The sequence below is a fragment of the Melozone crissalis genome, unplaced genomic scaffold (assembly GCF_028551555.1).
Source record: "Melozone crissalis strain CALT ecotype California unplaced genomic scaffold, PUWL_Pcris_2 ptg000062l_1, whole genome shotgun sequence".
NCBI classification, from domain to species: Eukaryota; Metazoa; Chordata; class Aves; order Passeriformes; family Passerellidae; genus Melozone; species Melozone crissalis.
The window spans coordinates 3,866,783-3,894,286 of NW_026535840.1; the positions used below are offsets into that span (position 1 = coordinate 3,866,783).

The 27,504-nt window shown below is 57.6% G+C and overlaps 4 protein-coding genes across 7 annotated transcripts in view; 3 read left to right on the plus strand and 1 right to left on the minus strand.

Annotated features, from left to right (window-relative positions):
- Positions 1 to 16,429, plus strand: part of ASCC1 (activating signal cointegrator 1 complex subunit 1) — a 34,535-nt gene extending 18,106 nt beyond the window's left edge. For all 4 annotated transcript variants that reach the window (XM_054288305.1, XM_054288307.1, XM_054288306.1 and 1 more), the window contains exons 9-10: positions 1,499 to 1,578; positions 15,711 to 16,429. In XM_054288305.1, the coding sequence (XP_054144280.1) occupies positions 1,499 to 1,578; positions 15,711 to 15,827 (197 nt within the window). In that variant the 3' untranslated portion in view covers positions 15,828 to 16,429. The remainder of the gene's footprint in view (positions 1 to 1,498; positions 1,579 to 15,710) is intronic.
- The window catches only part of MICU1 (mitochondrial calcium uptake 1), a 214,249-nt gene that overhangs the window by 146,454 nt on the left and 40,291 nt on the right, over positions 1 to 27,504 (plus strand). The window lies entirely within an intron of this gene.
- Positions 18,679 to 24,423, plus strand: SPOCK2 (SPARC (osteonectin), cwcv and kazal like domains proteoglycan 2). Its single transcript, XM_054288316.1, has 12 exons — positions 18,679 to 18,894; positions 21,036 to 21,044; positions 21,214 to 21,259; positions 21,488 to 21,602; positions 21,674 to 21,776; positions 21,858 to 21,966; positions 22,041 to 22,160; positions 22,247 to 22,465; positions 23,431 to 23,493; positions 23,631 to 23,768; positions 23,848 to 24,084; positions 24,201 to 24,423. The coding sequence occupies exons 1-11, from the start codon at positions 18,679 to 18,681 to the stop codon at positions 23,991 to 23,993; spliced, it is 1,284 nt and encodes a 427-aa protein (XP_054144291.1). The 3' UTR covers positions 23,994 to 24,084; positions 24,201 to 24,423.
- On the minus strand, positions 24,851 to 26,867 carry TYSND1 (trypsin like peroxisomal matrix peptidase 1). The gene is made up of 4 exons (XM_054288299.1): positions 25,882 to 26,867; positions 25,659 to 25,795; positions 25,394 to 25,579; positions 24,851 to 25,305 (listed from the first exon to the last, which is right to left on the minus strand). The coding sequence occupies exons 1-4, from the start codon at positions 26,865 to 26,867 to the stop codon at positions 25,094 to 25,096; spliced, it is 1,521 nt and encodes a 506-aa protein (XP_054144274.1). The 3' UTR covers positions 24,851 to 25,093.

Consider the following 27,504-nt stretch of genomic DNA (forward strand, 5'->3'; position numbering starts at 1 on the left):
TGTCCCCTCAGCCTCCTTCAGGCTGAACAGAGCAGGTGACCTCAGCCACTCCTCATGGAGGTGAGATCTTGGGCACTCTGTGTCCCAGTGTTAAATTGAAACTGGGTAACAACTCCATGTGTTGTGCTGACCTTCAAACAAGATGAAAACATAATCCTCTCTGGTTAACTTAGAGACTGCCCATTTCTTTAGGAAAGTGATTCCATTGTCTTTCTCCTTAAATCAGATGCAGACAGATGAATGTGATGCGAAGCTGAATGTGAGCTATTCTTGAGTGTATGGCGTCTGCTGTCTCTGCCAAGAGATTGTCTGCTCTGAGCTGTCTCTAGCATCACTCTGATCACATTACTTTCTAAAGCAACCCTAAAAGCATCATCCTTGGGGAGGGGCAGTGTGTTACAGCCTGGTTCTCCATGTGCAAACATGTGTGCTCTGGCCCCTGTGCACTGCAATAGGTTGTGTCAGGAATTCTTTAGTTGTTGCCTCTCTGAATCTCTGCAGGGACAGTGATAACAGCAGGTGATTTGTGCCATTGTCTTCTGGGCAGGTTTTGGCTCTGACTGCTGCTGGAGTCAAACAAGCACACCCAGGGTGTAGAAACCCTGTAAAGAGAGGGCTCAGTTTGAGAGCCCTGGAAATGTGACCCCAGAGTGCTGCTGTGGCCCTGCACGTGGGCAGCTGGTCTGGCATCCTCAGTCTATATTCTGCACAGCCCCATGAGGCACGAGAGGCATTCAGACACAATGGGGAGAGCATTCCTCAGGCAGCCATAGGAGTCTCTTTGTATTCCATACAGGATCTGAACAGCAAGCTGGATGTTCACAGTTAATGATGGAGATGAAAAAGAAATACTGAATGTATTCACTGAGGGAGGCAGAGGTGCTGTGGAAGGCACAGATCATGTACTTGGGAATTATATAAAAACCCAGCCGTGCTCTGGGGAAATGGATCTCGCATGTAGGCTTTTGGCAGCTGCTGCAGGCCTGGGTTGCTATTCTGAATGTCTGTGTGTGGCTGTGTGCCCACCCCACAGAGGCATCCACAGCACATACGGGGTGCAGGCAGCACAGGTTTGTGTCAGGGCTGTCCCCATCCTGCCTGGCGCTGTGCTGGCACGCTCAGCCTGGGATCTGGGGCTGTTCCAGGCCATGCAAGTGCTGTCTCACACCCTGCCATGGCAGGATGAGGGATGAAAACAAGCCAGGGAGAAGCAGGTGTGTTGCACTGAGCAGTCAGCCCTACAGTCACCATGGCAGGAGCTGTGATTTGGGGCCTTTCCTCCAGGTAATAACAGAGGTGATCCCCATAGAGGCACCAGCTCCAGCCCTTTTCCTCCTAAAATCCAAGTGGAAATGGTTTTTATTTGCACTGAGAACTGGGAAAAGATGGTTTATTAGCTGGCAGCTGACTTTGGGGAGGGACAGAGTGGGGGGTGAAGTACAGCACACAGAGTTCTCCCATCTGAAGCTCATTCTGCTGGTGGCTTTTCTCTCTACAGCTGAAGAACGAAGCAACACAATGCCTGGTAAATCATCTTTCAAGGAGCGGGAGTCATTTAATGGCCAGAATATCCTCAAGGTCAGTATGAAACAATTAGGGAAATGGAGCCAGCCGTGGATATTGTATAGCCAGAAGAGGTCGAAACACCTCTTCTAAACTGCTTTTGTCTTGGGCTTATGGGATCTCCTGGGGCTTGGGAGGGGTGGGGGGGAAGGGGGGAATCTGTTTAGAAAATAACCAGTCCAGATCACTGGTGACTGGGAGCATTAGAGTGTTTAACAGGAGCGTTCCTGGAGCTGCTGAGGCTCAGAGCAGGGATATGAAGCACCAATGCTAAGTGGGTGTTCGTGTTGTCGTTTACTTCGCTCCTGTTTTACCCTGGAGACTCAGGCTCGAGTTGATTCTCAGCCCACCAGAAAGAAGCACTTCGTTGCTCTTGTTCTACTCATATATATTTATGAAACTAAACCCCACTCTCATTTCACTTACTCTTTCCTTTTTGGGTTTTAATCTCTGCTATTGATTTGCTCCAGAAAGATACTGGGTAGTGGTAGGGAGTCCCACCAGGATCCAAGGGCTTTGGCAGTGATCAGAGGTTAGAAAACACAATCCCCCAGACTGTGGAGGTTGGGAAAGGCTCAAAGGGGAGCACACTGCAGACTCCCAGGCTTTGCCAGCCAGGGCTGGGGCTGCAAGCAGCCTCTGCTGCTCATCCAGATGGCTGTGGCAGACTGATGCTGTGCTGCTTGACCCCTGCAAGTGTCCGGAGAGAAAAGAGATGCTCAGAGGAGCAGAAATGGAGAACAGCACCAGCATGTAAGCAAATGTGCAATCCTCATTGTGTGAGAGGATTTGTTGCAGGCAGCTCTGATAAGAGGGAGCGAGGACAATGTGTGGGTACATTTGGGAAGGGTAAGAAGATATTCTGGCAACGAAGGTACATGAGAGAGGATGGAGGCTGGGTGGGAGCTGGACAACCCAGAAGGACTTCAGAGCCCTCCCGGAGGAGGGGAAGAGTGAGCTTTATTTGTATTTACAGTGTTAATAATGTATCAGGCACTGGATGCAGGGGGATGTGAAGGCAGGGAGTGGAACTGATTGATCTGTGTGCAGAGGACAAACAAAGGGACAAAATTAGGTTAAGCTCTCATTGTCCTCAAACGGTCTGTGCGAGCGTGGTGTCATGACTCAGCGTCACCACGTGTTGAGTGTGCAGTGTGAGACTGCAGTATTGCAAGCTGGAGCAGGGAAGCCACAGCCCTGGTCCCTTTCTTGATGTGATCTGCAGTTTTAGATAGCTCCCACTGTTGGGAGAGGCAGCTCTGGAAGGGGGAGATTTGTGTCAGGAGCCCTGAGTGCCTGCAGGACTCCCCTTTTTCCACGTTCACCTTCACTCCTTTCTCCTGCTTCTGTTGAACTTGTCCTCAGGCTTTAGAGACACATGAAATCAAACTGTGGGTCTTCCTCCGTGCTCTCATCCCAAAGCGAGTGTGACTGGGACGGTATTAACGATGCTCCCTCTGCTGGTCACACCGTTTGTGGGGCCTGAGGATCTGGGGAAGGGTCATAGGGTGCGCGGTGCTTGGAAATGCAGCCGCACTCCTTCCGAGGCTACTTCTTATTCTTGATGCTCTCGGGAATAAGAGCCCGATGCATTTTTAAAGCTCCTAATTGATTTTGTTCTGACGTAGCCAAAAGAGCTGCTGGCTGTTTGGACTGCTGGTAATTACTTCAAAGCATGTCTTGCCACAAGAAATGTCATCCTTCTCTCCCACCTCCACTACATTTCCTAACCTGCCCGCTTCGTATTTCCCTTTGGTCTCCCACGTGCCTGCAGCAGAAGGCCCGTTGGCATTAATTAATTACGTGAGTCATAAATAGCTGCAGGCTCCTTACCGGAGCAGCCCAGCCTCGGTGAGGCACTGATGCATTCCAGCATGACCTTGCAGGGATGCGCCAGCTCCCTCCCAGCCTGCTTTTATATCCATTATTTATCTTCTGCTGGGGAGGCTGCCCTCTCACAAAGTGGCTTCATTAACTTTTGCACCAGGATCTAAAGGAAGGGCTGTTAATGAATATGGCTGCACTTAGGCAGGCTGGTGGGAGGGAGGGCCATGTGCCCTGCATGTGATTCCAGGCAGTGGGACTCTGTGAGAGCTCTGCTGAGTGGCTGTGTTCCCACTTGGAACGCTAACAAAGCATGGCTGCTGGTAGGAGGGGAAGTGGGAAAACTCAGGTTTCATCACTCTCACTGCCATTGTGCAGCCCTGTAGGGCCAAAGGCTCAGGGCAGGGCTGGAGCTGTCGGGGCACAGAGCAGGATGGGAGTGCTGTGGCTCTGCTGTTCCATGGTCAGAGCTGGGCTGTGTGTCTGTCTGTCTGTCTGTGCGTGTGTGCAGATGCGCTGGCAGCACATGTTTGCTGATAACATGCCTGCACTACACCAGGCTCCAGCTGGTATTTTGCTTTCAGCTGAACTAATCAGAATTTTATTTAATAATCCTTTGTTCTACCCATTCCACAGAGTAAAACATACACTCCTATTTGTGCTAATAAATGGTTGTGCAGGCCGGTACCTTCCCACACTGCTCAGAAAATAGATCCTGTAGGATGACTTGCGTTTGGGAGTTTAAATTACTTCTGTCTTGAAGAATATCCCTGAAAAGGTTTCCTGGCATAGGTGGGGCTGAGAGCCCAAGGGGCTGTGTGAGATTTGTGTCCAACAGAGCTTTGGGCATGCCATAAAGCTGGGGATGCTTCATGGACATGGAGCCATACGTATTCCCTCTAGGCTGGCTTTGAACATCCCAGCCATGCGCCAAAAGCGTTCTCTGGTCAGGAGAGCGGAGGGAGGAGGCAGCAATTCCTGCTGGAAGGCCCCAGCAGCACAGGCCTGGGGGAGCTGCTGGGTTGGCAGAGCCCTGCCGTGTCCCTGTGCTGCAGCTGGCACCGAGGCACCCAGGGCAGCTGCTGGCATCTCCGGAGAGACGAGGCTGCGCTGCCTCCGGGCTTTTATTTGTTTTTGTTTAGGGGAAAAAACCCAACTAAGGCTGCAGTGAATAAATGAAAAGGGAAAGAAACGCAGAAAGGCCGGCTGGCCAAAAATTTCTGTGGCGCGTTTAAGGGAAAGGAAGAAAACCACCTGGACTCTCACTGGGTCCAAATGGAATGAATTTTGGCTTGAGTTGGGGTCTGAGAAGTAAGTGAATGGCCTTTGCCATGCTCAGACAAGAAGGAAGCAAATTCTGAGTGCAGAAAAAGCTGAACTCTGCTGCTTAGCACAGATCCGTGCATTAACAGCTTACAAGATTAAATATTGAGGGAACAGCTACTGAGGTACAGCAGCAGAAAGCTGCACATCTTATGTCTTTAGGGCATTAGGGGAGACTTTAAGCTGGGATGGAAGACTGGGAATGGGATCAGCCAAGGTGGTGACACATGCTGCCGTGCCCTAGTCCAGCAGCAGGGCTGCAAGAGTGCCCGGGGAGGGCTTCTAGGTCAGATAAAGCATCATTTGATGAGGCTCCTTCTCTTTTGAGGCCTGCATCAGTGTATTGAGTTCTGGCACTGTACCTGCTTCCACTGGGAGCAGGGGAAAGTGCATTTACTGTCTGATACTCTGGAGAGCCAGTGGTGTTCCCTGCCAGCCTGTCTGTCCTGCTGGGTAAGAGCAGTGTGGTGGCTGGGGCATGCAGCAGTTCAGTTTAAAACATTGATGCAATGCCACACAGAGAGGTGCAATGGAAAAGAAAAACCTTGGTCTGAATAAACCCCTGACCTCTCAAAATACCCCAAGCCCACCAAGCTCTAAACAAATGAACGTGTGTAGAGCCAGCTCCACTTGCAAATGAGGAGTGTGTCTTGTGTTCTGCAGCAGTTGGAACCCAGGCCTTTTGTGTAGTTTTTGTTTGTGGATTTGAGGAGGCTGAGTCTTTTCCTGATATATTTCTAAGCTGAGGTGAATCAAAGAGCCAAAGAACCGGTGTTAGGTGGGGATCAAGACTGCCTGGTTTTCAGAAAGGGTAAAAACATCTTGTTATCCTCAGCAAGGTGGTAAAGATGTAGATCCAAAGTAGGACTGACATCTGGAACAAATACCTCACAGGAGGTGGCTGCTTGGAAAGTTTAGAGTTAAAAATACCAAACAAAGAATCCACTGAGGTGAGGGAGGACTAAGAGACTGTGGTGCAACATCAGGATCTCAGAAATAAGGCAGTGCTTTCCTCACCTCGTTTTTAGAGAAGAATCAAAAGCAGAAATGAAAGGCTGTGCTGGCACTTTGCAGAGGGGAGAATTCCTGCCATTACCCAGAGGTACCGGAACAATCGAGGGGGCTCAGCAGTGTGCAATTAGAGCAACAGTGGGATGGGAGGATGTGACAGTTGAGCAGATGAGACTGGAGATCAGTTTGTATAATCACGGGGAAAAAAAGAAGGAGATTAAATTGGGGTTGCTGTGAAAATGCTTTCCTGTGAATTATATTCTTCAGGGGGAGAAAAAGCCATATTCATGTTATTTGCATTTGATGAAACAGGAATCTGAAGTGGCATTTGAAAAATCAGAGCAGACAAAGGAGGGAAGATATCTTTGTTGGAGTGTTCAGGCCTTGGAGGCAGTGTTGGAGGTTCTGGGGGAAGGCTGAGCCACGGCGCTGAGGAGAGCGCAGTGCAAAAGGTTTGTGCTGCCTTTGCATGACAGAGATCTCTTTGGTGACCTTACCAAGAAACGGAAAAGCCTTTTTTTTCCTCTCAGAGGTGCTCTACACCCCTCTGACTAATTTTAGCAGGATCTGTGAGAGCTGGAGGATGGTTTGGGGAGAAAAGAGCTCTGAATGCTCTTTCCCCTGCACCTCTGCGCTCCCACCCAGGCCAGCAGCTGAGCCCTTTGGAGGTTCTGTGGGTGCCCCTGCCTCCCACCCAGTGAGCATCCCCCCTCCTCACTTCCCTGAGCTCCCTGCTGTGCCACCAGCCAGCCAGGGCAGTGTCACCTCTCTCATCTTAAGAGGACAATTTTTCTCCGTGGAGCTGGCAGGGGTTGAATTACAGCAGTGCCTTAATAGAAGGCAAGGACCCAGCACATTAAATGCAAAAAACCCCAACCCACTGATTAGCAAAAGTAGACAGTTCATCCCTAAGGTGCCATGACCCTTCTGCTGGATAATTTTCTGTGTCTGTCTGAATTAATTTCCTGGCTCTGTAGCTAGACTCCTCCTCTGGTGCTCGGTGGGCGTAGTGAGAGGTCACAGTGACGGCAGCTCCGTGTCCCTCCCCGGCCTCCTGCCATCCCTGCAGCAAAGGCAGAGAGCCCAGCTCTCAGAAACTGTTGCTGCATTTGCTGTAATAGGAGCCATGGGGATGAGGCTCCTGTGGAGAAATGCACTGTTTGATTATTAATTTCCTTAAGTTGTACTGCAAATCCTTCACGTTGGAGGTGTAGGTCTGGGATCTTATCAGAGCCTTTAATTTGCTGAAGGGGTTTTTATTCTTGTCTGAAAGATGTGCAAAAATCTGGTAACCTCCAAATGTCCCACTTGTATTTGTTTCTTAGTTTGCAGAATGCCTTTCACCATAGCAACTGGGGTTTGATTTCCTGAAGCACATGAATTTTCATGGATTTGTGATGGGGGGAACAGACCCAAAACTGTGAGCTAAAGCAAAGGTTTTGCAGCGTGGAAGTGGCAGGAGCACCACTAGGTTTGGCTTGTGGGGAGGGGGGGATCCTGGAGGGAGGGGATCTCAGCTGAACAAAGGCCTGCACCCAGCCCTGAACAGTTCTGTTTGAAAGAAATCCAGCCTGACACATTAATTTAGACTATTGCTGAATGTCACCCTTCCCACTGCTGCATCACCCTCTGGCAGCTGGGGTGGCTTTGCTCCAGTTTTATCGAGAGTTGAGCTGAGGTTTCACATGGCAGCAGTCACAGAAGGATCAGCTGCTTCCGTATTCACAGAGCTGGAAACCTCATGCTCATCCCACCCGTGGAGGTCAGGAGGGTGTTGAGGGCAGCATGAAATGCGCTCTGAGCTCTGCAGGTGAAACCCAGCTGGGGAGAGGCAGGGATGTTGCACACGTGAGCAGGAGGGAACAGAGCTCCAAACCATGTTGGGAAATCAGGCAGAAACAAACAGGCAGCTGCAGACAAGGACACGTCCAGGAGGGAGCTGTGGCACCGGTGTGGGATGGAGAAGTTCCTCAATACCAGCCCAACAGGCCAGGGTTTGGCTTATGGGGGGCTGCTCCAGACTGAGTCTGCCCTTGGAAATTAAAAAAAAGAGGCAAATGTCCTTAAAGTGAACCTCTGACTATGCTTAGCTGAAGGATTTTGGGTGCAAAGAGCCCAGGGGACAACAGTAAGATCCTTGGAGGGGTGGAAAATGTCTTCAAGCTGGGGCTGCAAGAGTTCTTTCAAGGATAACAAAGGGAAGGAGAGCAGCATGTAGGAAAAACTCTTGAAGCTTAGAAATGCTTTTGCCAGTAATGGATGATAAAGTGATAAATAATGGGCTTAAATTGCAGCAAGGGATCAGGAAAGTCTTTGTAAAGGGGAGGATAAGGAGGCACTGCTCTAGAGGAGCTGGAAAAAGGGAGTCCTGATTGTTTTGAGGGAGCAGAGGTGTCAATCCAGGATCTGCCACCACCAAGCTCCTCCTGCCTTGGAGAAGGGGAGGATGGTGGAGCTGATGACCTTCACTGGTCCTTTCTTCAGTTTGTCCCTTCATGATTCCTCCATGGAATGTGTGCAGAGCACCCATGAGATGGCATCTGGGAACGTACCCAGAGCTTCTTGGTGTTTATGTGGCATTTGCTTTGGCTCAGGAAATAAAAATATAAAAAAGAAACCTCCCATCATGTGCCTTGGATCTTTCTCCATGCATTTGCTGCTGCTTTTTATGTTGGCAGCACTTTGCCAGAGAGAGATGGTTATGTTGTTTCCAAGGGACTGCACCAGGGGTGTAATTGTAAGGGATTTTCCTGTGTCACAGAGGAGATAGCCCTGCCTTGGGTATCTCCCAAGAGAGAGGCCACTGGGACTCCTATGACACAAGATTTTCTCCCTCCTGAAGTCTGCCTGCTTTATTCTTCCTGAGGGAGATGAGGTGAAAAGGTCTCTGCTGCTGCCTTTTAAATCTTGCCAGAGGCTGGAAGAAAAGGAGAGGGGAAGGGCTGTTCCTTGTGGAAGGACTGGATGCTATATTGGGGATGGAGAGACACTCCAGAGCCAGCTGCACACTTGCAGAACAAAACAATCTGCAGCCTTGTGCTGGTGCTGCTGGGGACAGCCCAGGTGACAACTGCCCTCTCTGTCCTTCCCACCCCTCTTCCACCCTTGTGACTCTGCACAACATTCTCCAGGGCTGTAACACCTGAACAGCCTTGGCAAGTGTTGGATGGCCAGCCAGCCATCCTTTAAAAAGCCATGGAAGAGAAGCAGTTGCTGATTTGGGGAGGAGGTTGGGAATGCTGGGAAGAGCTGCCTCTCTGGGTGAATGTCTGCCTGCTTTCCCTGCGCTTCCCGTGCATTATTGCTGGCAAGCTCCCAAGCACAATTAAACCTCTGACAGATAATCATTGGTGGAGTGCTGTCCAGGGTGAATAACACAGGAATCAGGTATTTCCTTTTTTGGCACCAAATTGTTGCAGAAAATTTTGAAAGTCAAAAAGAGAAGGAAAAATAATCTACTCATTTGACAAACTGCCCAGGTTTTGACAGTTTGCCTGGTTGTGTCTCATCTTCTGGGAGCCACCAGGGGCTTTGGTTTGGGGTTTGTCTGTCATAGTTTGGGGGAGTTTGGGTCATAGCTGGGATGGGGTTTGGTGAATTTTTTGGGATGGGGAAGAAGGAGCTCTGCCAGCACATACTGCAGCCTGGGAGCTGTGACAGGTGTGGAGATAACAGATAACAGCCTTGTGGAGAGGTCCTGGCAGGCCTGTGTGGGAGGCTGCAGGACTGAGGTGCATTAAACAAGTAGGTGGGATCCCAAAAGCAGAATTGGAGGCTGTGCTTTGTGCAGCAAAGGAGGTTAATCAGAGGAACTCGGATGGACAGAGTTTGTGGAGTTCAGTGGACTCTCTTAGAGTCCATCAGTGTTTTTGAGTGTTACATTCACATTTCAGGATTTAATTTTTTAAGATTTTTAATCTTTCCACGTTTTTGCCATTTCCTCCATCAGTCCTTTTTGCCTGGTGGAGTCAGCACCTTTCTGCTGTGTCTGGCATGGGATCTGCCCTTGTGCTTTGGCCAGATGATTTGGAAGGGTGATTGTTCTCTGCTCTTCTCCAGTGTTTTCCATCCCAAGCTGTGGACGTGTTATACAAGCTTCAATTCAAGTATATCATCCCTTAGGTGGAAAGATTTCCAGAGGAAAGTGCAGAAAGTCTGCAGACAGACAGGTTTTGTTGCTCTGTGTTGAGGCACCTCTTCAGAAATGCTGTTTAATTTTTCTCCATGCTTGTCAGTGGGTGCCTGGCATTTGGTTTGTTCCTCCCCTTCCCCAGAGGGGATAGCAGCACCATGACATGCTGATTTCCAACAGAGAGCTCCTGGCTCTCCAAGCCTGTGCCCTCATTCACCACTGCTGCCCATGGGGACACGCTGGGGCTGTGCTGGAGAGCGTTGTCACTCTGTGCAGAGCAGCTGAGGCTGTAAAGGCTGCAGATCCTCCAAAGCCTCCCTTTAATCTCTTGTTGGAGCTGTCCATGCACTGGGTTGTCTGTCAGCATGGTCCTCCTGCACGTGCTCTACCATGGAGGCACAGCCCAGTGGTGCTCAGGCTGTTCACACCCTTCCTGGGTGGGATCCTGGGGTGGATAAACATCTTCCACCCAGGAGAAACAGCAGAGGAGGGATTGCTGGTGTCCCATCCTCAGCGTGGACCACGCAGCGGGAATGACAACAAGCTCATCCACATCCATAGCTCCTGGAGCTATGAGCCTCTTCCTCCCAGCCTCTCTGAAGCTGCTAATTTCTGTATTCATTCCAGACATGGAAAACAGGACCCTCCCTCAGCTCCCTGCCGAGGGCAGTGGGGTTTGTGAGGTGGATTGTCACAGGCTAATGACATTACAGTGCTGAGTCACCAGGGACAGTTTTGTGCTGTTGATCTGTAATAGCCCAGCCCTCAGGCACTGCTTTCTGGGCTGGAGTTCACAGCAGAACTGCCTGCAGTCCAGGGAGAGGTGTGTGTGTGTGTGTGTGTGTGTGCGCGTGCACATCCATTTTGTCCCGAGGTATCCCTGCTTGTGAGTGGGAATTTTTAATTGCCAGCATCGCAGTGAGTTGTTGCTCCCTCGGCGTTTCCGAGGCTCTCAGCAGAGCTGCTTGGACTTTTTCATTAATTCAGGGTGGGTCTTTTTTTGGCTGCCTACTGTAAACGACGTAAGGCTTTAAAAACTGATCAATAATCCTGATGGCAGTGGCAAAATCCAGGCCAAGGCGGTGTGAATGTGAGCCACAGATTACGTGAAGGAAGTTTTAAACACCTCTGACTCCCTTCCCTTCCCTGGACTTGCTTTGTCCTCCCACCTCCCCGTGCTCCTCCAGCCAGATCCATTCACATTTCTCATGCTTGTTGAGCCCGTGACAGGTGATTTAAAAGCCCCAGTTTGCGTTGGCACCTCCGCTCTTCATAACCAGAGCCGAAACACATCGCTGCTGTCCTGCTGTGGATTGGCTGTGATTTATTGCTGTTGCTGGCAGGCTGGAGCACAGAGGTGCTGGCTCATTCCAGGAGGGAGGGATGTCTGTGGGAAGTGAGCCCCCCGAGGAGGACAGCTTGACAAACACCCGCGCTTGGGAACGCGACGTCGTTGAGGCGCCTGTTTTAACTTCTTCATTGAGGAGGCATCCTCCTCCTTGCCTCAGCAAAACTTACTTCACAGGCTTGAAAAGGGGAAGAAAATGTGGCAGAGAGGCATCCTGGGTTTGATCTGTTGCTCTGCCTTTGATAAGGAAGTTGTTGTGGTTTAGGGGTTGAAGTTTGTACAAGCAGTTTTGGCTCAGGTTTGCAAGGAGAGAGCGGTTTGATGTGTGATTCTCTCTCTCTCCCAAAACAAGTCTTCAGCCTCTTGTCTTCCTTCAGAAAATGGTTGTCTCATCCCAAGGGAGGTCTGCTGGGTAATTTGTGGGTAATGGAGGGGAACAGACCTCAGAGGGAGAAGGGTTTCCAGCATGTGAACAGAATTGTCTTTAGGGAGAAAATGTGGTGTCAGAAATGACAGTTGGTGCTGCTGGCTTTTCCTGGCTCAGGATAAACGACTTTGGGAGGAGAAGTGGAGGAAAACCTGCTTTCTGGGAGCTACCACAGCGCTGCCTGCCTTTCATCACAACCTGAGTGGTGTGTCCTTGGACCCAGTCCCCAGGATGGGAGAGGGAGAGAGAGGAGCACTTGGACCTACAGTAGTTAGCAGGCTGACCTGTGAAATATGGGTTATCCATCATCCAGTTCTGTCCTTCTCTTGGGAGCTCATGGCTTTTGGGGAGGGCAGTGTGGCTGTAGTCTGTGCCATCCCCCACAGATCCTGGGATGCTGCTGCTGCTGCTGCCACCCTCCAGGCACCTGCTCTGTCCCCATGGGAGATGCAGGCATCCTCTCTGAGCATTGCCCAAACCTTTGGCTGTGGCTTGAAAGGCAGGGCACATCCCTGGAGCTAGCTTGGAGGTGCTGGGTCTGGGGTTAAAAGTTAACAGTGCTCTTTCCTTATTCCATTCTAATTCAATTTGGGAAGGCAGCAGGGAGATGGAGGGCACTTAGTCCTCTAAGTGCTATTCCCTTGATGGGAGCACTGCATGTGTGGTGTTGATTCTGTAAGCTGACCTTTACCTCCATCAGGTTCATTCTCATTTATAATACTTAAAAAAAATCCCCGCCTCCATCCTCTTATTTATTCCTTGGGCATCGAGGACATAAATCCTTTGGCATGTTTGGATTTATGGAATTACTGTGCTTTTGCTGAGCCTCACGTCCCACTCCAATCAAATGACACGGCTCTGCGGGTGATTGCATTTCTCCTCCCCTGCCTCCCTCCGTGCTGCTCCTGATCTACATCTCCTCGTGCTCCCTGCAGCCTTTCCAGAGAAAGGTGGGCCCTTGGCAGCCAGAGGGAAGGATGGGAAGGGGAGTCAGCCAATCTTGGGGTTATCAGTGGTTGCTTCTGAAGGGCAACAACCTCCAGGTACCTCCTTCCCTGGTGCAGAATGAAAATGCTGAGATGCTTTCCCAGGAGGCATTTCATCAGCTCTGCTCCAGGGCTCCTCCAAAACCACAGCGTTTCCGTGGTGGCTGGGGAGAGGGGGGAGTTATAAATATCTTTCTTGTCTCTGCTTGGCTTCTTCTCAAGATAAATAGAAGCGAAAGTCAAAAGCAGAGCCTTGGCTCTCTGCAATATCTTCCCAAGTCCCCAGAGACCTGAGCGCAGGATGCTTTTGTGATGGGAAGCCACTTCCTGGTGTTCCAGAGGTGTTGGAGGGTTCCTGGTGCTCCAGAGGTGTTGAGGATGACGTTTGAGGGGCCTCTCTCCTCACTGCCTGAGGCAGGTCTCAGCTGTGCTGTGATCTCCGTGCCTGGAGTCCGGTGGTTTCTGTCATGGGAAGCCTCAGGGAGCACAAGGAGCATCAGTGAGAAGCCAGCCTGAAACAAGAGCAGAAAAAAGTGTCTGTGGTTGTCCTCTAAATCTCGTAGCATGTTTACTCTCAGAAAGTACAGCCACATTACCAAAAATCAATAGTTCTAGCAGCGTTCCTCCCTGGGAAACACACAGCTGCTCGAACACACGGGAGGTGGTGAATCTTAAAAAAGCCAAGGGAATACAAAGTGCTTTGCTACAATGGCTTTGCTGCACTTTTAGCAGTGTACAAATGGAGGGCCCTTGACCTGGGCAGTGTCTTCTGAGGCTTCCCAATCATCCTTCTGCTGTGACATGCCTGAGGCTGTGTGAGGCAAGAGGGGCTTGGGGAGGTTTGTCTCATTAACTTAGTTTTGCTTTGAAGTACATGTGTTTAGTGAGAAAAACAGGTTGTGGTGTGCAGCAACTGCATAAACAAAACTCTTCCTTGGGTCATTTTGTGGAAAGGTTTGACTTCTAGCAATGCTGATGGGTCTGGCACATGTCAGCATTTAATTTGTTTTCTTCATGGAATCCTGGAATGGTTTGTGTTGGAAGGGACCTTAAAGCCCACCTTGTTCCATTGCCGTGGGCAGGGACACCTTAGGTCAGAGTGCTCCAAGGTCCTCCTAACCTGGCATTGCACACTTCCAGGGATCCAGGGGCAGCCACAGCTTCTCTGGGCACCCTGTGCCAGGCCTGCCCATCTCACAGGGAGGAATTTCTTCCCAGTATCTGAATCATGCTCAGGCAGTGGGAAGTCATTCCTCTTTGTCCCATGACTCAATGCCCTTGTCCAAAGTCCCTGTCCAGCTCCCTTGGAGCCCCTTTAGGCACTGGAGGTGGCTCTTGTCAAGCTTTAGTACTCCTTGCTTCCCAGCACACCTGCCACTCCCTCTGTCAGGAATCCAGAGAGAGGTAATTTCTGTTTTTCCAGGGTGGAGAGGGCTCTGTGTTGGGAAGGAGTGACTGTGAGCAGCCACTGTGACAGGGACAGGTGTGAAGGTTTGGGGTGAGTGGGCACAGAGCATTGCAGGCAGCCCCAAAGAGCACCATCCTCCCTTCTGAGGTCAGCCAAAACAAAGAGAAAGGTGACCAACCCCTTTTTACTGCCATCTCTTATTAATGAGATATTTTATCCTAAGTCCTCCAACATGAACGGCGCAGGCTTTTGGGAACATAATTAATCTTTCTTGTATAAATCTTTAATTGTGTGAAATGGAGTTTGTGTGGCTGTCATCATTTCTCTTCCTCTCTTTTCCTCCTCTCCTGGTTGGAGATGCTTCCTTAGCACAGCTTCTTTCTGCTGGCTGCTCTTCCTCAGGGCACTGACCCCGTGGAGCCACCACTCACAGTGTCCCTTGAGGCCACGCTGCTGCCCTGGGGTCTCTTGCTCTGCCCCAAGATGGGCAGGGAATCACTTTCCCTACGGCTCTTCTCCTTTGTGGAGTGACAGCAAACCCAGGAATTGTCCTGAAAGAAAACTAGCTGGTCTCCTCTGGAAAAAAGGGTACAGAATACTCTTGGGACCAACAACAAAAGAGCGGTTGTGCCCAAATCAGTGCCAGGCAGAGCCAAATGCCTCTTTGGAGGAGGTGAAGTGCAGCCTTTCAGATGCTAAGTAGTTATTTGGGATTTCAGTCAGTCCCTCTATGGAGGAATTGATGCACCATTGGCTCCAGGAGGATTAATGTGTTGGCTTTCCTTCTTGCCTTCTGTAAAGGGCAGCAAGGGCTGGGGGACTGTCTCAAGCCCACGCCTGCAGGGGCAGATAGAAAATTGAATAGGAGACAGATGGAATGGACATTTTGGAGATCTCCAAGGTGGGGAGAAGCCACGGCTCGGGTTCTCAGTGACTCACAGCTCTCCTGTTAAACAGAGCTTTCCAAATTAGCATCTCCACCGAGAAGCTTTTCCTGAGGCACAGCTGATGTTCCCAGGTAGAGCAATTTCCTGCTGCTTAATGGAACGGGAGGAGCACTTTGCACTCGGATGCCACGATGCTTTTCCAGCAGTAACTTCTTGTAAGGAATTCTGATGTCATTTTTCTTGGTCTGCTCGGTGGGTTGGATTAATGGGCAGGGCCACACCCCCTGGGCTCCGAGCTGGCTTGCTTTCCTTAATTTGCACTCAAGTCTTTGCGGAACAAAGACGGATTTGTTGAACAAAGCGGGGTCAGTGCTGGGATGAGGAGCCCTGTGCCTCCAGCCTGCTACTTTGAATTAGGACTGAGCTGTGGCTGTTAAGTCCTGCGTCCTGTGGCCTGGATTGGTGCAAACCTGCTGGCCTCAAACCTTGCTGCTGCAGAGCCTGTGACCTCGAGAGCCACCCTGGGTGGTGCCTCCAGAGCGGTGGTGCCTCCCCACGCTCCCTCAGTGACACAGGGAGCAAAACAGGGCAGGTTTCAGCAGCTGCTGCTGTAGATAAAAAGAGTTCAAGTGCAGCCTTTAGTGGGAAAAATAACCTAAAGAACACTTTGATGTAAAGGCAAAGCCAATCTGTGAGGAGAGGCTTTTGACAGGACCAGCTCCTGCGAGAGAGCCGTGGGCCAGCTGCAGGCTCCATCCCTCTGGTGCCCTTCAAGTGGTTTTTTTTTCTTCTTCCTTTCAGCTCTTTGAGAACTTCCACTTCGGGGAGGTGCAGCTGGACTCGGTGCGTCTCTCCCAGAGGTTCTCCTCGGACGCCTCTGGCTACTACGCCACATCTGGGCAGCTGTGCTTCTCTTGAGGCAGCCATGGTGGGTCTGCTGTGGGCATGATCCCTCAGTGAAAGGTTTTATAGGACATGAATCTTCAATGGAAACCTGGGAACTCCAAGCTGGGTTGCCTCATGACTCCTCCAAAGCATGGGAACTGTGGCATTTCCGTGCAGCTTTTCCCGCTGCCCTCTTCTTCACGGCTGCCTTCCTCCTCCTTTCCCCAAACATCACAAAGTTTCCTCTTTGATGTCTGTGGATTGCTGGTTTTCCAAGAAAACGACTAGAACTGGGGCTTTTGGGGCATCACTGGTGTTTAAATATGGGGTTTTTTTCAGAAGAGGGAAGTTTGTTCTTAAAATAAGTATTTAAAATCCAGAAGAGCTTCGCCGGAGCACGATTTAACGATATTGAGGTCAGGCATTGCTTGGATCTCCAGCAGCGTGCCTGTGTGATGTGGATCTCCAAATAAATTAATTCCCTTCAAAAGCAAAGTGTTTATCTCCTGTTGCATTGATAGTTTCTGTAATTAAACTTCCAGCACAGCACATAACTATGATAATAAGAAAGCACTGACGGTTAGAGCTCTTTCCAGTGACCGTTTCGGAGCGTGTCAAAAAACATATGCCTTGTAGGTGGTTTCTCCATTAAAAGCAGCACCAAGCTCTTTGATTCCATTGTGAATCCTTCAGAGATCTCAAGACAAAGTTGTTTTTCCCCTGTAAATCTCCACATTTGGTAAAAATAGCGACACAGGATTTCGACTTGCCCTAAGATGAACGCTTTGGAAAATGGAAGTGCTGGTGCTTGGGTGTTTTGTAACACAACAGGTGCTGCTGCCCATTCCTAGTTGCTTCCATGGGTATGGAATCATGCTGTGGTAGAGGTGGAGAGTGTCTCAGCCAGGGATAGGGGTGCTCCAGCAGCACCCACATGTCCTAGTGGTAATTTCTAAGAGACCTTCACCCCTTTTCCTCCCTCCAGAGTGAGCTGGCTGCTTGGCCGTGCACAAACAGCAGTGGGAGTCATTCAGGAACTGGGATTGCTTTGCTTTTTCCCTCCAAATGTATTGCTGTGTATGTTTCCCAGACCAAATTGCCTGTCTGCTTTCAAGCCTGCCTGTCTGTCAGGCAATCAAATCATCTGTGCTTTTGCTGGGTGCCCTTGCTTGTCCCCAGCCAGAGCCGTTGGGCTGTTTGTGTCCCTTTCCTTGGCGTCAGAACGCCTCTGTGCTCTCCAAAAGCCGCCTTGCAAGCGGTTCCCTCGGGGAGCAGAGCACAGCACGCACTCACAGGGAGGTGCTGAGAGCACTTAACACCAGTTGCTGTCATCTTTCCGCCAGCCTGAAGAGGTACTTGGCAAATCTCTCTGGAACAGACCCGGGAGCTGCTCACGCAGCCACCAGGAAAGGGGAGGTGCACCTTGGGAAGCTTCTGCCTGATGAGTTTTTAACAACTCTCAATGGGAAGTTGAGGCAAACACGGGTTTTTGACAATTGGAGCATGCTCCTCCCCTTCCCACTTGTGTAAACATGTTTTAGTGGCAATTCTTTGGGAAGTTGGTTGAATTTCGCTGGTAAGCGGCTTATCCCGCTGCTCTAGCCTGGCACAGCAAAATTCATTTCACACCTCCTTCCCCAGGCAGAATTAAGGATTCTGATCTTTTGCCTGACATCACTGGGGTTTGCTGGCAGTTTTCCCTCCCGTCCTGAGCATCCTGGCAGGGAGAGGAGAAGCTGGATGTGTGCTGTGGCATCCCCAGCTGAAGCTGTGAAGGAGCTGCAGCTGGGGTGAGTTGTCACTTGTTGCCTACCCAGATTTCCCCCCGCTGAGAAGAGGGGAAAATCCAGAAGCAAAACCTTGGGATAGGGGGGAATCTTCCCTGGGGCCCTAAAATGCCGTGGTGGGATGGCCAAGGAGTGGGAACCACAGTGTGAGCATTGCAAGGAGAGGGGTTGGAGGATGGGAGATGCCAGGGACAGGGGGCTGTGGGATGGGGCTGGGAATGGGACTGGGAATGCAGGATGGGGTGTGCAGGTGGGGATGTGGAAGGAATGGGGGATGTGTGATGGATCCATGGTAAGAGTGAGGGATGTGGGATGACTGGTGCTGGATGGGGATGTGGCAGGGGGTGCAGGATGGGGGATGTGAGGTGGGCACCTGGCAGGGACCAGGGCTGCTGTGTGAGGGATGTAGGATGAGAACATGGCAGGGACCAAGGGATGCAGAACATTGGATGTGGGATGGAGCCTGGGTAGGGACCAAGGCTGCAGGATGGGGGATGCAGAATGGAGATGTGATGGGGATGGGGGATGCAGGATGGGGACTGGGTAAGGACCAGGGATGAGGGGTGCAGGATGGGGGTGTGGAATGGAGATGTGATGGGGATGGAGGATGCAGGATGGGGACTGGGTAAGGACCAGGGATGAGGGGTGCAGGATGGGGGTGTGGAATGGAGACGGGATAAGGACCAGGAATGCAGGATAGAGGATGCGGGAGGGGATGTGTCAGGGATGGAGGATGGGGACGCGGTGGGGACCAGTAGTGCAGGACGAGAACTTCACGATGGGGGTGCGGCAGGAGATGCGGGGCGCACGATGGGGGACGCGGGACGGGGGCAGGTCAAGGACGAGGGTGCAGGACGGTGACGGAAGGGGCCCGGTGCCGCGGCCGTGCCGAGCCGTGCCGAGCCGTGCCGAGCCGTGCCGGCGGCTCCCCCGCCCCGGTGTCGGCGCGCAGGTGCGGCGGGCGCGGCGGAGGCCCCGCCCCGGCCCTCCCGCCGGTGCCGCCCGGTGCCGCCCCGCGGCCGCACTCGCCGGCGGCGCCTCCCCGTGCGCACCGCACCGCTCCGCACCGCGCCCGCTCCCCCCGGCGCTGCGGCAGCATGCGGGGCTGCGGCGGGCGCCGCGCCCTGCTGGCCCTGCTGGCCCTGCTCCTGCCCGCCGCCGCCGCCGGCCCCGGGCCCGCCGCCGGCCCCGCCACCGGCCCCGGGCCCGCCGCGGCGGGGGAGAGCCCCGGCAATTTCATGGAGGACGAGCAGTGGCTCTCGTCCATCTCCCAGTACGGCGGCAGGATCAAGCACTGGAACCGCTTCCGAGACGTGAGTCCGCGCCGGCGGCGGGGCGGGGGGGACGGGACGCGCTGCCGGGCACCGGGAGCCCCCTCCCCGCCTCCCCGCCTCCCCGCGCTCCCCGCCCGCCGCTGCGGCTGCCGCAGCACGACCCTCCCCGGCCTCGGCCCCACGGCGGTGCCCGCATCCCGCCGCGGCCGTGGGCGGCTGCCGGCCCCGGTGCCCGGGGGATGCTCCGCGGCCCCGGTGCCCGGGGGATGCTCACCGGCTCCGGCGGCGCCGCCGCCTCCCTGCCCGACGCCAAAGCTGCGTGGCCAGGGCTCGATGCCAAAGCGACCCTCTCCGGTGACCGGGGGTGCTGTCTGTGCCCCGCACCCTCCGCCCGTGCCCCACATGGGGGTGCAGGCGGGGCTGCGCCGTGGCCCGGAACCCTCGGTGAGAGCGCAGGGCACGGGCATCCCCCGGGACTGCGCTCCCCGAGCCCTCCGGGTGCCTCCGGAGCCCGCGCGGTGCCGCAGCCGGGGCCGGCGCTGCCTCGGCGGGTGGTGACCCCTGGGGATGGGGGGGACGCCAGAAGGGAGGATGGGGATGCAGGCAGTGCTGGAGGAGCGCTGGCACACCTGGCACAGCGGGCTCGGGATCCTGTCACCCCTCGCTGCTCCACAGCCCTTGCGAGCAGCCTCGATGGCATTCAGCTGCAGCATTTAATGTTATGGAGCAGTCGGGGTTTTTCCTGGGCTCGTTTTACACCTGCTCGTGTCCCCCGGGTGGGGGACACGGTGCTGCAGCCCCATCCGGGGGGGGCCCAGGGCACCTGCAGCAGCCGGGCGGGGAGGGGGCACAGCCCGAGCCAGCCCCCCGTGGTCTTTGTTCAGATGCACACCCGGGTTCACCTTGGCAGCCAGGAGGGGATGGATGGATGAATGGATGGATGGATGGATGGATGGATGGATGGATGGATGGATGGCAGGCAGCAAGGGAGATGTGCCCACCGCAGGGCAGGGCAGGGGGCACCACCCCCGAAATAAACCATTTGGGGGGCAGAGCACGGGTGAGCGTGCCAAGGTGTAAATTCCCCCCCTGGAGAGCCCTGCCCACAACACCCCCGCTGGCAATGCCAGCCCCGGGCACCTCGCTGGCTGCGGTGCCCGAGGGGAGGGAGCCTTGTGGACATGCCGGGGTTCGGGGGGATGCCCCATGCCATCCCCAGCACACGTGGGGCCCTCCCTGCCGGGGCTCGGCTGCCGTGCCGCGGGGCTGCAGCCCTCCTGGCGGTTAGCTTGGATTAATAAGCAAATCCATGGATTTGTGGGGTTTTCCGCTGAGCAGCGCCGGCGGGGGGATGCAGGGGGGGAGGCCGGGGCCGCAGGGAGCTGCCGGGCGCCGCAGCGTTACCAATCACGGCACGGGAGCGCGGCTATCGATTGCGGTGCAAACACCGCCGTGCTGGAGCGACACATCCCCTCCGGAGCTGCCTCCCGTGCCGCCGCTCCCTGCTGCCGTCCCAGAGCCTGCCCGCCCTCCCCAGGCGGCGGGGATGCTCCTGCCTTGGCGCAGAGCTCGTCCCGTGGGGCGGGCGGTGCTGCTGCGGGAGGGTTCGGTCCCTGCTGTCCCCCGCACCCCCGGGATGCTCTCGGGTCCTGGGGGAGCAGCTCTGCCTCCCCAGGCTGCGACATCCACCTCGGCCCCCTCCTCCTGGGCTCACCATTGTGGCAGCGCCGTGGGGATCCCCCGAGCTCCTCACTGGGCTCCCAAGGGCTCCCTTCCTCCGCCCGATGCCATTTCCATCCCCATTCCCTGGCTCTCCCAGCTGGCTGATGGGGGAAGGCGTTATCCTGTGTGGAGGCTCTCCAGGATTACAGGTCTAGAGCCAGAGATGGGGAGCACGTTGGTGTTGGTGCCAGTGATACCCCGGGCTGGTGGCGAGAGCTTTGGAAGGTCGGGGTGCCCCGCTGGCACAGGGTGCCTGTCACTGTGGGTTGGGGCGGGGAGCAGCGCTCTGGGTGCCCCTGAGCTGACGGTGGGCTTTCTCTTTCTCTTTCTCTTTCTCTTTCTCTTTCTCTTTCTCTTTCTCTTTCTCTTTCTCTTTCTCTTTCTCTTTCTCTTTCTCTTTCTTTCTCTCTTTTTCTTTTGTCGGTGCCGGCTGGGCCGTGTCGCTGCCGTGCCGCCAGGAGGTGGAGGTGAGCCTCGAGGGGATGGCACCCTCTCCTGGGGTCCCTGCTCCCCGTCCCTGCCCCGCGGGGGTGCCCTGGGGTGTGTGGCGGTGGCCCCGAGCCGGGGGATGGCACGCCCGGCGGGGTGTCACCATCCCCGCCACCCGCACTCATGCGGGCTCTCCCCGATTCGCAGGATGACTACATCAAGAGCTGGGAGGACAACCAGCCCGGGGATGAAGGTACCGCTGGGATGGGTTTGGGATGGAGCGCAGTGGGCTCGGTGCCAGGCAGCATGGCGGGAAGGGGGGTCGCACTCCCTGCTGGCACCCCCGGGTTTTCCCTTCCGCTCGGAGCGGTGCCGGGCTCGCTGCGAGCCGGGAGCAGCGGCTGGAGCCGGGGCTGCGGTCAGTGGCGCTTTGTGCCGGCGCTGCCGGGCGCCCCCCGCCCCAGCGCCTCTGTGCCCGCAGCCCTGGACACCACCAAGGACCCGTGCCAGAAGGTGAAGTGCAGCCGGCACAAGGTGTGCGTGGCGCAGGGCTACCAGCGCGCCATGTGCATCAGCCGCAAGAAGCTGGAGCACAGGTAGGAGCGGGGCAGGAGCCGGGCGGAGGGAAGGGGGCCCAGGCGGGCGCTCAGCGCCTCTCCCCCTGCAGGATCAAGCCGCTGGGCCCCAAGGCGCACGGCGGCTGCAAGCCCTGCCACGCCGCCCCGCTGGCCGCCGTGTGCGGCTCCGACGGCCACACGTACAGCTCGGCGGTAAGGACGGGGCGGCGCCGCGGGGACGGGGCCGCGGGTCCCCCCGTGTCCCCCCGCCGATATCCCGGTGCCGCCCCGCAGTGCAAGCTGGAGCAGCAGGCGTGCCTGGCCAGCAAGCAGCTGACGGTGCGCTGCGAGGGGCAGTGCCCCTGCCCCACCCCGCACAGCCCCGCCGGCGACACCAAACAAGGTGAGCGCGGTGCGGGGCGCCGGGGGAGCGTCCCGAGCTGGGCCCGGCCTGACGCTGCCCCGCCGCGCCCCCAGAACTGTGCACCGGGCAGGACCTGGCCGACCTGGGCGACCGCCTGCGCGACTGGTTCCAGCTGCTGCGGGAGAACGCCAAGCAGAACGGCACCGCGGGGCTCCCCGCCAGCCCCAGCTCCGGTACCGGTCCCTGCCACACGGGGAGGGCGCGGGGGCTGCTGTCCCGGGAGGGACCGGGCAGCCACGGGCTCCATCCTGCCCCGCAGCGCTGGAGAGGAGCGTGGCGGCCGCCTGCAAGGAGGCGGTGGGGTGGATGTTCGCCCGGCTGGACACCAGCGGGGACCTGTTCCTGGAGCCGGCCGAGCTGGCCGCCATCAACCTGGACAAGTACGAGGTGTGCATCCGCGCCTTCTTCAACTCCTGCGACACCTCCAAGGACGGCCGCGTGTCCGCCCCCGAGTGGTGCTTCTGCTTCTGGAGGGAAAGTGCGTCAGGACAGGGGGACACGGCGCTGAGGGCCGGGGATGGACACCACGGGGTCAGGGGGAGGCACCCTGTGGGGCTGGGGGATCTGTGTCCCGGGGGATGCATGCCATGGAACGGGGAATCCCTGCTGCGGGATTGGGGTTGTGCCTCGTGGGGTTGTGGGGGATCCATGGTGTGGGAGGTACATCATGGGGGATGTATGTGGTGGGGTAATGGGCAATCCTTGCTGTGGGTTTGGGATGTTTGCTTTAGGGGGAGAGATACACCACAGGGTTTGGAGGGGGAGGGGGCTGGAAACCATGCAGGGATGCATGCTGTGGGTCACAGGGAAGCACAGCTTGGGTGAAGGGGGATGTGCATCCTAGGGGATGCATAGCATGGGGCCAGAGGGACACACACTGTGGAGCTGGAGGATGCACACTATGGAGCTGGGGGATGTATTCCATGGGCCAGGGGGACACCGTGGAGCTGGGGGATGTATTCTGTGGGGGATACACACTGTGGAGCTGGGGGATGTATTCCATGGGCCAGGGGGACACCGTGGAGCTGGGGGATGTATTCTGTGGGGGATACACACTGTGGAGCTGGGGGATGTATTCTGTGGTGCTGGGGGATGCACTCCATGGGGCCAGGGGGACACTGAGGAGCTGGGGGATGTATTCCATGGGAGATACACACTGTGGAGCTGGGGAATGCACTCCATAGGGCCAGGGGGGCACTGTGGAGTTGGGGGATGCACACTGTGGTGCTGGGGGATGTACTCCACGGGCCAGGGTGGGTGCACACCGTGGGGATGCACACCACGGGTAATGCACAATGTGGGGTCTGGGGGATTGCACTCCATGGGGGAATGTGGAGTTCTGGGGGATGCACACCACAGGGACGAATGCTGTGTGGGGTGAGGGATTGCCCACCCTGGGGGGCTGCATGCCCGCCCTAAGAGCAGCACGTGGCCTTGCTGCAGAGCCGCCCTGTCTGAGGGAGCTGGAGAAGATCCAGATCCAAGAAGCGACCAAAAAAAAGCTGGGTGAGTGGGGCAGCCCAGGGCCCTTTCCCCAGCAGTGCCCGCGCAGCCGGGCCGGGATGAGGATGAGGATGGGGCCCTGCCTGGGGGTTTGGCACTGCACGTGTTCGGGGGGGTGGGGGGCCGTGGCTTCCCTGCAGGCACCTTCATCCCCAGCTGCGATGAGGATGGCTACTACCGGCGGGCGCAGTGCGAGCCGGGCGGCGGCGAGTGCTGGTGCGTGGATCAGCACGGGGCCGAGCTGACGGGCACCCGCGGGCACGGCAGCCCCGACTGCGGTGAGAGCTGCGGGGGAGCCCCCGAGGCACGGGGCTGCAGCGCGGGGCCCCCCCGAGCCTCTGCCCCTCGCCCCTGCAGATGAGGCGACGGGGTTTTCGGGAGACTTCGGCAGCAGCGTGGGCTGGGAGGACGAGGAGGAGAAGGAGCCGGAGGAGGCGGGCGAGGAAGGCGAGGAAGAGGAGGGCGAAGCAGGCGAGGGCGACGACGGCGGCTACATCTGGTAGAGGAGCAGGAGAGCCCGGTGGGCGGCACGGCCGGGAGGCAGCCCCCGAGCCGGGGGTCCCCGTGACGCCCCCGCTGCCGGTGTGGCATGGGGTGGGTGCTCCCCCTCCGGTCCCGCGTGGGACGGGGACACGGGGCGCTCGCGGGGCGGGGGGGGCCGCTCTTATGCGAATTTGAGCTTTTTTTTTTTTTTTTTTTTTTTTGGGTAGAGCCTTGTAGGCCTAGTGTGCTGCTGCGTGGTCTTCAACCGGGCAAATGGCGCTAATAAAAGTGGGAAAAAAAAGGAAAAAACAAAAAAAACCCAACAAACCCCCTTATAGATAAGCTGCCCCCCCTTCCTCCCCGCATCCCCCCTCATGTTGTGCTTGCGTGGCTGCCCCGGCCCCGGCGTTGTGTAGCGGCTGTGAAATAAATACCCCGTGCTGTGTCAAACGCTGGCCCGCCCGTTCCTGCCCTGTCCCGTCCTGGGGAGGGGGTGCTGCGGGGCCGTGCCCCCCGTGAGCGGGCTGGGAGCAGGTTGGGGTGGGGGTGTCCCTGTCAGTGCCCGGGTTTGGCTCCTGCACTCGGCTGCCATGAAGCTGGAATGGCCTCCCTCCCCAGGGACATGGCCCCTCCCCAGCTCCTGACCCTCTCCATGACCCCACACCTTCCCTTTCACGGGCTCCAGAGCCATGGAATGGCTCAGAACTGCCCCCCCTCCCCCATGCTTTACCCCAGCCCCAAACAAGACCCCAACCCAATCCTGCCCCTGACCCAGAGGATCCCTCCCAGGACCAACCTGCCCCCAGAACCCACCCCAGGCCCTGGCGAGGGCCTCCACCACCCCCAGCAGCCACTGAGCACACGGGACACCAGGGCCTCAACTCACAGCATTTATGGCCCCGGGGAGAAAATAAAACAATCGTACAGACCCCAAACCTCCCCACTTGGGGCTGTCAGCAGCTGTCCAAGGCACTGTGCCATATCCCCTGCCCCGGGGTGCCCGTGCCCCACCGGCTCCGTGCAGTGAAGGCGCCTGGGCTCCGCAGCACCGGGGCTGCAGAGGGGACGGCAGCGCCACCCCCGGCACCTCGGTCCCTGCCACAGGTCCCCGGGAGGGGGCTCAGAGCTTGCTGGGGGGGCCTGGCCGCTGCTGGAGCTGCCAAGCCGCTCTCACCCCGTCCCCCGCCCGGTTGAGCCCCGCGAAGGCGGCGGGGTCGCGGGTGCGGCGGTATCGCGCCACGAGCGGCTGCAGGACCGTGATGGGGATGCAGAAGTTGAGGTGCGGGTAGGTGGCTCCCGCACCGGTGTCCCGCGTGTTGCTGGCCACGATGCCTGGCGGGGAAGGAGCGACAGCCGCGTCAGTGGGCCCGGCCGGGGGACACCCACCCATGGGACACCCACGGGGACAGCCCTGGCTCACCCATGAGGCTCCCGCTGCCGGAGGACACCAGGGGGCCGCCGCTGGAGCCGCCGTGCACGGCGCAGGTGGTTTGCAGCATGACGGGGCGCCCGGCCACCGCCAGCACGGCCGAGAGGATCCCCGCGGTCACGGAGGGGCCGCACGCCCGCCCCAGCGCCCCGAAGCCCAGCACGGTCACCTCTTCCCCTGGCACGGGAGAGGCAGCAGGTGGGGACAAGGGGGCGAGGCAGCCCCGATGGAACACCCCGTGTGCCCCCGGGCGTACCTGGGAGGAAGGTGCTGGCCAGGCACGGCGGGACAAAGCCTGGCACGCTCTCCTCCAGCTCCACCACGGCCACGTCGAAGGGGGACGACTCCTCGGTGGCGAACACCACACGGCCCCAGAGCACGGCGGCGGCATCCCTAAGGACACGGTTAACGGGATGTCAGGGCGGGGGACACACGCAGGGTCAGGGGGTTGAGGTTTGGGGGGGCACAGCCGCACTCACTGCCCGGCGCCGGCCGCCGGTGTCACACGGAGCGGGGCTCTGGCCTCCACCACGTGCCGGCAGGTGAGGAGCAGCCGCGGTGCCAGCAGCACCCCGGAGCCCCAGGTGGCCCCGCACTCCACCAGCGCCGTCCAGCCCAGCGGGTCCCGCCCGCCGCTCGCCGGCACCGCGGCCACCCAGGCGGGCACGGGCGGCACCGCGACCCCGGCCTCGCCCAGGACAGCGGCGCTGCAGCGCAGGATGGCGGCGAGGGAGCAGAGCAGCGTGAGCCCGACCCACTCGGCGCCCTTCCAGCACAGCGAGGCGGCGATCACGGCCACGGCGCGGGGCCCGGCGGGCGAGGGCACGAAGGCGGCGCCGCCCTCGGTGCCGGGCAGGCAGCGGGCATCGGTGAGCACCAGCGCGTTCTCCTCGCCCGCCAGGTTGCTGACCACGCCGCGGCTCAGCGTGTTGAGGAAGAGCTCGGGGCACAGGTCTCCGAACGGGGACCCGCAGGCCAGCAGCGCCTGCCCCTTGCGCAGGCAGCCGGCGCTGGCCCGCGCCGCCCAGCCGCCCTCGGCCGCGTCCAGCCCGGGCACCCGCAGCCAGGCGAACCAAGGCAGCGCCCGCGGGTCCGTGCCCGCCGCCTCCTCCTCGGCCCCGAACCGCCAGCGCTCCGCCCGCCCGAGCCCGCGCTCCAGCGCCCGCCGGAACGGCGCGCACGGCACCAGCGCCAGCAGCCGCGCCCCGAGCTCCCGCAGCCCGCCGGCTTCGCCGCGCAGCACCACGCTGAGCCGCGGGCACGGCCGCAGCGCGGAGGGCGGCAGCGCGGAGGGCCGCGCCCAGGCGGCGGGGCCGGCGCGCAGGAACGGGGCGAAGACGGCGGCGTGGCAGAGCACCAGCCCGGGGCGGCGGCTGAGCACCAGCCCGCTGCCCCCGCCGCCATCGCTATCGCCGCCGCCCGCGCTCCGCACCCGCACCGCGCAGCACGGCGGCGCCGCCGCCATCACCGCCACGACCGCGCCCCGCCCCCGGGCCCGCCCCGCGCGCCCATTGGCTGCGGCCCCGCAGCGCGCCCTCTCCATTGGCCGGGGCGGGGCGCGCACGTGGCGGACACGCCCCCGCGCGGCCCTCACGGGTTCCGGGGCCCGGCCCGGCCTCGCTTGCCGGGACCGCCGGGCCAGGCCGACCCCGGGCCCGCTCCCGGGACATCAGGGGTGCCCGCTCGGAGCCCTCCCTCGGCCTCTGCAAGAAGGGGGATCACCAGCCCGCAGCCGCCCCTCGGCCCCCAGGGCCCAGCGCTGCCCCTCGGGACACCGGCACAGGCCCCCCTTCCCCGGGACCCTCGGCCCGGACACCCCACGGGCCCGCTCGGTTCCCACCTCACCCGCAGCACGAACGAGTACCAAACCTTTATTTCCAACAGAGGTACCGGGACCGGGAGAATCCCTTTGGGAGAGCTGAAATCTCCCCGGATACCGGGAGGCAGAGCCAAAGCCTCCCAGCCCCTTCCTGGCTGCCTGGGCTCGGTGTGGGTTCGTCACACCAAGAGCAAAACCCCTGCAAGCCATGAGCTCTTGCCTAGAGGCAAGCAGCTCTTCCATCCTGCCTCAGTTTCCCTCTCTGGCTGCACCACGCAGGTCA

Bases quoted from the DNA above. Each gene is read 5' to 3' on its own strand.
- SPOCK2 (XM_054288316.1), top strand. From the start codon at position 18,679: ATGCGGGGCTGCGGCGGGCGCCGCGCCCTGCTGGCCCTGCTGGCCCTG. The intron at 21,603-21,673 runs GTAGGAGCGGGG...CTCCCCCTGCAG, and splicing joins CGCAAGAAGCTGGAGCACAG to GATCAAGCCGCTGGGCCCCA. The intron at 22,161-22,246 runs GTACCGGTCCCT...CCTGCCCCGCAG, and splicing joins CCCCGCCAGCCCCAGCTCCG to CGCTGGAGAGGAGCGTGGCG.
- TYSND1 (XM_054288299.1), bottom strand. From the start codon at position 26,867: ATGGCGGCGGCGCCGCCGTGCTGCGCGGTGCGGGTGCGGAGCGCGGGC. The intron at 25,796-25,881 runs GTGAGTGCGGCT...CCGTGTCCTTAG, and splicing joins CCGGCGGCCGGCGCCGGGCA to GGATGCCGCCGCCGTGCTCT. The intron at 25,580-25,658 runs GTACGCCCGGGG...CTCCCGTGCCAG, and splicing joins GGCCAGCACCTTCCTCCCAG to GGGAAGAGGTGACCGTGCTG.